The 11,964-nt window shown below is 38.4% G+C and overlaps 1 protein-coding gene across 6 annotated transcripts in view; it reads left to right on the forward strand.

The window, feature by feature from the left end:
- LOC106466332 (zinc finger protein 236-like) overlaps nt 1-11,964 on the forward strand; it is a 59,089-nt gene that overhangs the window by 36,980 nt on the left and 10,145 nt on the right. For all 6 annotated transcript variants that reach the window (XM_022394316.1, XM_022394318.1, XM_022394319.1 and 3 more), the window contains one exon: nt 689-1,962. In XM_022394316.1, coding sequence (XP_022250024.1) covers nt 689-1,962 — 1,274 coding nt within the window. The remainder of the gene's footprint in view (nt 1-688; nt 1,963-11,964) is intronic.

Genomic DNA, 11,964 nt, shown 5'->3' on the forward strand with positions numbered 1-11,964 from the left:
CTGTTGTACAGAATATGTAGGAGTGTATTATTCCAGTACCAACATGTGTTTTTGATGTTCTGTTGTACAGAATATGTAGGAGTGTATTATTCCAGTACCAACACGTGTTTTTGATGTTCTGTTGTACAGAATATGTAGAAGTGTATTATTCCAGTACCAACATGTGTTTTTGATGCTCTGTTGTACAGAATATGTAAAAGTGTATTATTCCAGTACCAAAACGTGTTCTTGATGCTCTGTTACTGTTCAGAACAATGATGATATATTTGATTTATTCACATGAATACTTATGTATCAAATCTCATTATGTGGCCTTCCTGGTAGATGATTAATATGTCTATTCAATTTCTGTTGTTGCTAAGGCATTGATGTTTGTGCTAGTCTGTGGAGTGTTAGTACTGTTGTTATAGGATTCATGATGTTCTGAACATTGGTGTGAGTAATGTTGTTGTAGTTTTCATGATATTCTGAATACTGGATCAGTAGTGTTGTTATTGGTTTATGAAGTTTTGAACATTTACAGATTACTACACACAATAATATGCTTGCACTTTCAAAAATATTCAGTTTTGGAAATGTAATTTTAGGAGAGTTAAAAGCAAATCTTGGTATTTATTTAGTACTTGATTGTATTATATTTCTATGTATTTCATAGTTTTAATTATTTTTTTTATTGCTTGATACATAGGAGCAAAGCCATTCCAGTGTCCCCACTGTGAGCTGCGTTTTCGAACGTCAGGACATAGGAAGAGTCACATTGCTAGTCACTTTAAAGTTCAAAACCATCGTAGACAGAAAGCTGTAGAAACTGGAGATGATAATGAGTTGTCTACGTACCTGCTTTCCACCAACATGCCAGAAACCAACCAACAAGATGAACATCCCACAAACATAAGCCTATCCACAGAAGACCTGGGGAACCTTGCTGTTGGAATGAATGCAGAGGTTGTCCAAGGGGTTGACGGTATTCAGTTACAGCTAACTCCAAACATTTTAGGTCACCAAAGCATACAGATCACTGGACTCGATCCAGCTTTGCTGTCTCAGACTGTACAAATAGATGCTAGTCTTTTTCAGCAGCTGCAACAACAAGGTAATGTAAACATTGCCATCAGTCCACACTTATTGACCCAGTCACTTGGTGTTTCTGATTCAGCAGCTGACGCAACATTATTAACTGATCCTACTGCATCGGGAACTATCACAGTGAACCCTAATGTCATAATTCAGCCTATGACTAGCTTTGTGTCTCAGGAACAGTGTCTCACAACAGATCAATGTAACACCTCTATGTCAGTTTCCAGTAGTGGGGGCTTGACGAGAAATGACATATCTCTTGGGGCTTCATCTGTTGCTGACAACAGTGGAAATGAAGATCAGGAAATTGGTGAGACTAGTGAGATTGATCTTGAGGAAGATGATGAAGAAATATCTCGGACAGCTGAGTTGAACCTTGCTAATGAGGTAAATGTTACAGACAGTGGTGTTAACATAGGTGAAACATTAGTTAGCTTAACCGACAGTTCCAGTCTTGTTGCTGGAGGTGTTCAACTTCTCAACATCAGTCCTACTGAGGACGACCCTGAGCGGACTCACGTGTGCCCTGAGTGTCAGAAACCTTTTAAACGAGCTAGCCATCTTAAGGATCATAGGCTGACTCATAATCCTCAAGCTAACAGAACTAGGGTCACTCCTCACCAATGTGAGCAGTGTGAGAAGGCCTTTGCTAAACCCAGCCAGCTACAACGCCACCAAAGGATTCATACAGGAGAAAGACCATTTGTGTGTGAAAAGTGCAAAAAAGCTTTTAACCAGAAGAATGCCCTGCATATACATATGATTAAACATACAGGGGAAAGGCCATTTAAGTGTCCTTTGTGTCCAATGGGCTTCACGCAAAAGGGTAATCTCAAAGTTCATGTAAAACGTACACATGGTGACAGTCCAGAAAACTTCCAAACGGTAAGTTATTGAGAATATAATCTATATTCCTGAGTAATGCAGTCATCATAATCTTTCTTGGAGGGCTTATTGTTTTTTATTACTCCTCAGGATTTGGTTCCAGAATTCTTGTTGCTATGATTGATTTGATTATATTAGAGTAAAGGATAACTTTAATTCAAACAAGTAGAAATGTTTTTCTACAGAGGGTTGAGTAGGTTATATTAAAACTAATTTTAATATATATATATATATATAAACCAGCAAGTCATGTGACAACCATAGTCAATATACAGTCACAGTGGAATGGTATGGTTGTTCTCATATATTTGACTAGATGATATTAGATTAACAGATAACTTGAATAAATCATATAGTGAGAACTCTTTTATTTTTTATAATAATGTGATATTTAGATCCAGAATCATATTGTTACATTTGGTTTCATTGAATCATTTTAGACTTGTAGAAATATGATATTTCGATACTGTATAATACCTTCATTCAGATGAAAAGCTATTCTCATTCAGTGCTGCCCTCTATATGAAAACATTTTTTTACATGCCACAAGTCTTGCACTCTCAAGTATCCTATGATTATGTGGTTTAACTGTGTCTCACTTGCAAATCATCATGCTACAACCCTCCACCGATAAGAGTGCGACACGAACTCCTGACACATGTGACTCCCTCTATTCAATTCTACTGAACTATCACTTCTCGTTAGGCAGTGCTGTAGTCAAGAGATGTTTTGATTGTGCTCTTATCATGCATTTTTCTTGTTAATATTATATATACATACAAAGTGGAAAGACCATTTATATCTTACTACTGTTTTATTTTTTACAGTTTTAACTTACCTTGGTTCTTCTTTTTATTTGAATAATTTTCAAATTTTCATCATTTTATGATGAATACCAAAGTTAATGTTACCACTTTGGAGATTATACAACCTGCTATCAGTACAATTACACAGGCTTCAGGTTGGGGAACTCGACTGAGGAATTTTCGTCCTTAATTCATCAGGAGATTAAACATTATCTGAATCAACCTTCTTCTGATAGTGCTCGACTTCCTCCTGAACCTGTCGAACCTTCTTATGATGGTGAGGATTTTGACACCCTTTTTCCTTTTTCTGATTATGCTGTGCCTTCCCGTGCCTCTCCTGCAGAATCTGTTAGGCCTAATTCAACCTTTTTAGACATGATTTCTCAGGTTTGTTTCTTAATAACCATTTTCCAGATTTCTTATAATCCTGTTCTTTCCTCCCAGTAAATTGTTTTTCCTCCTTCTCCTGATGTCAGGGTTCATTCTCAGCATTTTGTTTCTCAGTTGTGAGCTGTTGCTAGTATGCCTCATCCTCTATGAGCCACAGATCAATTTACCTTGGCTTACCATCAGGCAATTTACCCCTTTCTTGATTCTCAGCAGTTAGAATCACTACTACCAGTATGAGGGGCTGACCCTGACAATCCTGTCCATTATCCCAGGCCCAGTTTACCCACCTTCATCTTACCCTTATGACTCTCCTATGGTACTTGTACACCATGCACCTTTTTTCTGAGGCACTCCACTGATCTCCTGAGGGATTTTCAGGGGATACCTTCTCCCTCAATACCTTTATGTTGTCATGATTGTCCTTCTTGGCTCTAGCTCTTCATATGTGGTTTGTTTTTTGTTGGGATCTTCTTGGAAGGGATGCTGTCTTGTTCCAGGTTTGTTTACTGTCCACTTAACTTTGGGATTTGCGGATGGCTCCTTTTCTCCAACAGTCCAATTTTGGGAATATTACTGAAACTTTGGAGCCGTGTGTGTGGAATTCGTGAGGCAATATTCGATCCTTTCATTTATGGTTACTCGTTTGTCACACCCTAGGTCCTTGCAATCCCCAGTTCCTGTTCTACATTTATCATTCTACAATCCTTTACCTGTTCCTCCTACTAGAGGTTCCACAGTTTGTCATGTTTATTGATGCATGTCTCATTTTCACGAGCAGTACTGGTGAATGAATATACTGTGGGTTCTGGTCCAGTGGGGGCTCGTTTGACTGATTTTGTTCCCTTCTGAGTGAATGAATATTTTGAAGTTGTTACATACTCTTCCCAAAAACTTACCAATTTTACATCATAAAACACAAAATTATGTTGAAAATATAGTTATGATATGTGTCATGACTTTATATCAACTGTGGCTGTCATATGACTTACTGTTTTGCATATTAAAAATCATTCTAACTTAATGTACTCAAACCTCTGTATTCCAAACATGACTTTTTTATATATACCTACAAAAAGCAAGTTGAATTTGTTATAGACCTAATGTAAGATAAAGATCAGTTTTTAAGGACCAAATATAAGATAAAATTGAAAATAATCCAGTACTAAAATATGTTGTTAGACAATATAATATTACATTATTATAACTTTAACATTAGAATGCCAGCAGAACTATGAATGCTGATTTCAGTTTTTATATCAACAAACTTTCCTTTATTCAGAAATTTTTAAAAATCAGTTAAAATATGTTATCCATAGGATATACCTGCAGATATAGCTGAGGTGTACTTTTAAACCTAATTGTCACCTTAGTTCTTATTTTCAATTTATGGACAAAATTCCATCTTTACGACCTTCACTCATTGTTTATAAACTCACTTGTCCCTGCTGTCAGTGTGGTTACATTGTTTCTATGAAAAGAGAATTATTAACATGTGAAAAAAAGACATGCTTACCTAAGATCACCAGTTAAGTCCAATATAATTATACATGCCCTAGGTAAATGTGACATTCTTACCCATTATAATTTATTTAAGATCTTGGCTAGCCAAAGAATACTTACAGTAATGTATATATATATAATATATACATTAATAACCAAAGAACTTTTAGGTTTAACAGGAATACAGGATGTAATTGCACTTTCCTTATTTAGATATCAATGAAGTATTCTACCAATAATACCTTTGATATTCATAAGTTCTTTATGTAAACCGTCATATGTGTTAGATATCTCATAAGCATGGTTAGAAAGTAATTTATCTAAATGTTATTTAAAGATGATAGGAATGAATCTTACAAAATTTAAATATAATCCTGTAAAGATTTTTGTAGAGTACACTTCACAACCATTGTCCAACCATTGCTTTTCATGAAAGCACAAAAACAAGTAAACAAGAGATTAGACTAATCTTGCACCTTTGGCGACAGCATCAATCCAATCATAACACATACCATTCAAAATGCAATTAGATTCTTTAATGGCAAAATTGATTAATTAAATAAAAATTTGAGACTACTTACTTCATTGAAATCAGATCAGGACTCTGTTGTGTAATCTCTTCTAATGGTATATTAGTGTATAATGATTCGATGCCAAAACTCGTACACTGAACGTTACTATCTAATTCCAGTACTTCCCTCTACTCAGAAGATTAGTTATTTTCGTTCAGTGCTGCCCTCTATATACACATTTTTTGTTATGCATGCCACAAGCCTTCTGCTGCCCTCTATTTGGAATTGAGTGATTCCAACATGTCTTATGTAAATCATCATGTGTCACTTCTCCACCAATAGAAACGTGACATACTCACATGATGCATGTGACTCCATCTATCTGCCTCTACCGAACTATCACTTCTCATTTGGCAGTGCTTGTGCTCGGAGATGTTCTGTTTTTTTTGTATAATGTTTCACGTTCATCTTTAGTATACTCACAACATGGTCTTCTTTTATTTTCAGTTCTAGTTTCTATTAAGACTGTTTCTTAACTTCACTTTAATCCCGGTTTATTACAGTTGCGTTGTTATTTATATTTTCAATTATTGGTTGACTCTTCCTTATTATGAATTCCAAAGTTCATGTTACCCCTTTCAGGGGTCACACACCTGCGACTAGTGCTATGTCTAATGCCTCAGGTGCGGGTGACCCAACGAGGGATTTATCTGTGTTTATTCATTGGGAGATTGAATGTTACATGGGTCAACCTCTGTCTAGGGACCTTGCCCACTTCCTCCCGAACAAGCGGGGCCTTTTCAAGTGGACAAGGATTTGGATCGCATATTTCCTCCTCCTGATTTTGCCATACCTTCCCATGCCCCACCTGAAAAGTCAGTTAGGACTAATACAGTCTTTTTGGATTTCATTTCTCAGGTATGTGATGTTTTATCCCTTTCCCCTATTTCTTATGAACTGCATCCTTCTTTACTACATGACCAAACTACCCATTTCTATTTTATTCCCCCACCCTGGATATTCAGGTACATGCTGACCAATTTGCCTCACATTAAGAGATGGGATTAGCATGCTTCACCCTCCACAGGCTTCGGATGAGTTTGCTCTTGCATATCATCATGCAGACTGTCCTTGTCTGAACCAACAATTGTTAGGTCCCATTTTGCCTATTTGGGGTGTGGCCCCTTAATCTCCTGTAAGTCTGATTCATGCCCAATTTTCCTGCCTTCATCTTACCCTGACAACTTTTTTACGGTATCTCTCTACCATCCATCTTCTCTCTGAAGCTCTCCTCCAAAATCCTGAGGGGTTTTCTGGGCACATCTTCTCCCTTCTTTCCTCCATGTTGGCTTGTCTGTCATCTTCATGGTTACTTTGTTGTTGGGACCTTCTAGGTCGTGATGCAACTTTAACTCATGTCCGTTCACCATCATCTTATCTTCGGGACTTACATATGGCCCCATTCTGCAGTGATACATCTTTAACACGATCCCCGAATCTTTGGAATCACAAGTTGCATCAGTACAACAACAGTCTACCCTTTCCAACTTTGTTTGATACATCTTCAACACGATCCCCGAATCTTTGGAATCACAAGTTGCATCAGTACAACAACAGTCTACCCTTTCCAACCTTGTTTGTTACATCTTTAACACGATCCCCGAATCTTTGGAATCACAAGTTGCATCAGTACAACAACAGTCTACCCTTTCCAACCTTGTTGCTCTTTTGTCTCAGTCGGGTTCCAATATGGCACCTATTACTGTGACTACCCGATGACTTCTGCTCCAGTGTGAGCTCTGCTAGCCGATTTTTTTCATTACTGGCATTTTTTCCTCAAGGTTCATTTGGTTCTTCAAGTTTTATCAGAAGGATTCGTGATCCCGTTTTTCCCCACCTATACCCATTTCCTTCCCTCTGCCTCAGGATCTCATGACCAGCCAGCATCTATCAGAGGCAGGTCAGGAACTATTATCTCAGCAGGCCATCGAACCTGTTCTACATCCTTTAACAGGTTTTTATTCCAGACTTTTTGTTGTTCCCAAAAAAACTGAGGACAGGAGGCCTGTCTTTTATTTGTCCCACCTCAATTGCTTTGTTCAACTGCCCCATTTTACCATGGAGTCATTTCTTACCCTACAGTGGGCATTTTCTCTGGACTTATGATAACCAAGATAGATATCACCAATGCTTATTCCACATCCCTATATCACAACAGTCTCATTTGTATCTTTGGTTCATCCATCAGGAGTGGTTTATCAATTTTTCACCCTACCCTTCGGGCTTGCTTCTTCCCCCTTATGTTTTTGTCAGGTAGTCAGAGCTTTTGCTCACCATCTTCATGTTCTGGAGTTGTGATTCCACCATTATATGGACGACTGGCTTCTTCTGGCTCATTCCGAACTGGAGTCAGCCAGCTATACTCATGAGCTCCTTCCAGTGGCTATTTGGGTGGGCTGGTTAATCAAATTGGAGAAGTCATTCGTCTGACCTACCCAATATCTCGTCCAGATAGGTGTCTTTTTCGACACTCATGTCAGTCAGTCCCAACCTTCTCCTCTACGACTTTGTTCTACAGAACTGTTAGTTTGCCACACCCTTTCAGCTCCCTCACTTTCTGCTTTTGAGGTTCTATTGCTTTTGGAGATTTGGTCTTCAATGAAATCACTGACCCCCTTCGATCATGCGATTCTTTCAGTGGGCTCTTCACGATTAATCGAACCTTGCTAGGGACCCCTTAACAGCTCTTGTAACCCTTCCTCCTACCCTCATGGATTATCTGCATTGGTGTTTGGACAAGGTCCATATGTCAGTGGGCATCCTGCTTCCTCCTCTTTGTTCAGATTTACATATTTTCACGGATGCATCCCTTCAGGGCTGTGGTGCATGGGTCAACCACCAGGAGGCTTCGTGTCATTGGTCTGTAGACAAAAGATCTTTGTATATCAACATCCCTGAGCTTCTCGTGGAACGTTGGACTTTGAATCACTTCTTTCCTCTCCCCAGACGTTGTCTGGCGATGATTAATTCTAACAATTCTACAGTGGTAACACATATCAATCATTAAGGGGGCACCTGGTCGAGATCTCTCTGTTTTTGAACATTGGATCTACTATATTGGGCCCACGCACACCACACTCATCTAATTGCGTGTTATGTTCCAGGTGCTTTCAGTCTCGTAGTGGATCATTTTTTCTGCCCTGATTAAATATATTCAACGAAGTAGTCTTTAGATCCCTTTGTTTTCTGGTGGCTTTGCAATCGGTGGGTTTTCCCCATGTACATGCAATTGACACATACTTCAGCACAAGTTATCCCTCTTTTGGTCTCTGGTACCTCATCCTCAGGCTCTGGCTGTTGATGCCTTCAACCAGGATTGGTCCCACAAATTCCTCTATGTTTATCCTCCTATCTGATTACTTCATCGGGTGATCTCTCTCATTCATACCACTCTGTGTTGAGTTCTTCTGATTACACCTTATTGGCCAGCTCAACTGTGGTTTCTATGATTACAACAACTACAACTTTCCCTCCAGTACCTTTTTCCTTTGTCTCCCTTCCTTCTTCTTCAACCTTGGTCACTGGCTCTACATCCAGCCATTCACGTCCTTCATCTTCATGCCTGGCTTTTATCCAGTCCTTTGCAAGGAGATCAGGTTTCTCCCATCAAGTAGCTTTCCATTTAGCTAGTTCCATATGCCCTTCTTTAGCACAAATGGAAAGTGTTCTGCAGTTGGTCTGTGAATCACGGATTCCTCACAGACCAACATACTGTGGCTCGAGTGGTGGAGTTTCTCACATGGCTTTTTGCCCGGGGATCTTTGGTCTCCTCACTCTTGGGTTATCGAGCTACCTTATCCCATATCTTTCATTTTTCCCGATACCATCGAGTTTTTGCTTCCCCTGTCCTGACCATGTTAATGAGTTTTTTTCCAGATTTGTTGTCCCCCCAGATGGCCTACTTTTTCAGACTGGGATATTAATGTGGTCCTCCATTTTCTCACTTTACCTCCATTTGAAACACTTCCCTTGTGTTCCATGCTTTACATTTCCCTTAAAATGTATTTCCTTCTCCTCTTAGCCTGTGGACGTTTAAGATCTAATTTGTTTACCATTGACGTTTCACATATACTTTACCACACTACCTATCTTCTCCTTTATCTGGATTGTTCCTTCTTTTTTCCTCAGCAGCTAGGGAGGGTAACTCCTACTTTTTGCCTGTCTCCCATTTCTCATCTCTACCCTCATCCTGATCTGGATAGACTTCTATGTCTGGTCTGTACTTTTTGTTGTTTTATTGCCTGCACATCTTCCTTCCATTGTACCTGTTCCCAACTTTTTATTCCTTGGTAATCTTTCCCCTTCTACCTTCACCAATTGGAGAAAACCCTACAGTCAGGCATGTGGACTACACCCAATACATCCATCTCCCATTATTTACACCATATCTTGGTTTCTTCTTTGTCGGGTTTTCGTCTTCCACCTGTGACTGTTCTTCAGGCTTCAGTGTGACTTTGACTGGATAAGTTTATATTCATACATTTCTTTTCCTTTCAGGGCCCTTGCTTCATTTACTCCTTATATGGATCCCACTCTGTGGCAAGTGATGCCTGACCATGTATTCTTCAACTTGAAATCTGCACTGTACAGCTATGTTGACTCACACTTCACGATGCTTACTGTTGAGATGGGGTGTTCCGCAAGATTGCTTGTAGGTGAATAACCTCATGATGTAATTGCTTCATAAACTTGTCCATTCTGGACTGTACCACCCATGGACTGCATGGGTAAAGCAGAAGGGGATAGCTGCCCATCCCTGTCCTGCTTTGTATTGAATAAATCGATATGATCTGCTTTACAAAATAGTGTTTTGTGGTCACCCATTGCACTGTCTCAGGTGATGACATTCCTCCAGACTCTTCACTGCATTTTCACCTTCCCTTTCTTCTAGTGGAGTATGGGAGTCCTTACAACTTTCCAGTTTCAAGCTGCTGGGGTGGTCGACTGTGGAGGCACCCTCCTGAATGGGTATCACACAAGGACGGCTATAACCATGCAGTGCAGAGTAGGGTGGTGGGTGTAGATGACGTGCTATCCTCCAATATGCAATATACACTCACAAAGGAGTGAGACATCAAACTGAAGTTCACCCCTTCGATAAGGAGCCCTTATCCTACCCCCACGTGGATGTTGATACCCAGTGGCTAGGTTTTGGATCTAGAGTAGAACCAATCAACATATGTCCTCATACATTTATGGTTGTCTATATTTTTCTGTTCCCCGGTGGGACAGTGGTAAGTCTTCAGATTTACAATGCTAAAATCAGGGGTTCAATTCCCCTCAGTGGACACTGCAGATAGTCTGATGTGGCTTTGCTACAAGAAAACACACACATATTCCTCCTTTGATCATACTCCTTCTGTGTTGTGAGTTACAGTGGAGGTAAGGGGTTTTGTTCCGGTTCTGTCCTTTTTGCTATTCCTCATTGTATCTTATTCCAAGGTTGTTATCACTTTTTGGATGGTTCCGGTCAGTTTTGCTGTTGGGTGAGTTGATTTATATTATGTAGACATCCTTTCAATATCTGATGTCGGGTCTCTGGATCGGTAAATCAAAGCTAACATGTGTCATACTCAGGAGTCGGAGTGGTTCTAGATTCCCCCCAATCTCTTGAACTTGAGTTGAAGATGGTATGATCCTCATTCTACCCCTGTGTGGATGTCTCTTTGCAGTGGCATGGGTTTTGGATGTAGTTGACTTTCCGAGTACAGTCCATCGTGCCATAGCCACTCTACATCTAGAGGCACATCCATTGTTTTACCCACTTTCATACAGTTTTGTGGATGATAGCTTACTTAGTAGTAGTATTCATATTATATTTAAGATTTCTTCAAAATAAATCAATCTCAGAAGTTATTAAACATAGATATGATACATCAGTATTAAATCATTTTAGAAATACTGAAAAACTGTCTTTAAACTCTTCTAAGAATCAACTACATATTGATTTCCTAAATGAATGTAAAGTCTTCCCTAACTTCCTTAACTTTAAGGTTTTAATTGTGGTGTTCGAGACAGTATTATAAAGCTTAAAAAGTTCTTAATTTTGAAATCAGTTACTTAAATCATTAAATAGACAGCCTTCAAATTGCTTGAAAACGAAAATAATTTTTTAGATTTCACACATCTGAAACATTTTATACAGGTACAAAATAATATAATTTTGTTGATGTATCAAAACAAACAGTCAGATAAACTTAATAATTTGAGGTGACACTTAGATCAAAATTCTTTCATAGAAAATCCTGATAAAATTGTATTTAATTATTCTAACTATATTTAAGTGATGTTGAGAAAAAGTTTTGACTCATTGTATAAAATTTAGCATTCCAAATAGACTAAAATTTGAGGCTTACTTTTTAAAATTTGAAAAGTTTTTTGCAAATACTGTCACATCAACATATTTGGAACTAATCAGGACAATCCTTTAGTAATGTTAGAACTGAAATTAGTGACTTAGCTCGATTGTATTTCAATTTTGTGAGCTTCATTCCTATCATCTTTAAAGAAAATTAGTTAAAATACATTCTCACCATGCTTATGAGATATCTAGCACATATGATTGTTTACATAAAAACTTATGAATATCAAAGGTATTATTGGTAGAATACTTCGTTGATATTTAAATAAGGAAAGTGCAATTACATCCTGTATTCCTGTGAAACCTAAAAGTTCTTTGGTTATTAATGTACATATTATATATATATATATACATTAGTGTAAGTATTATTTGG

The sequence above is a fragment of the Limulus polyphemus genome, unplaced genomic scaffold, assembly GCF_000517525.1.
Source record: "Limulus polyphemus unplaced genomic scaffold, Limulus_polyphemus-2.1.2 Scaffold2228, whole genome shotgun sequence".
NCBI lineage: Eukaryota > Metazoa > Arthropoda > Merostomata > Xiphosura > Limulidae > Limulus > Limulus polyphemus.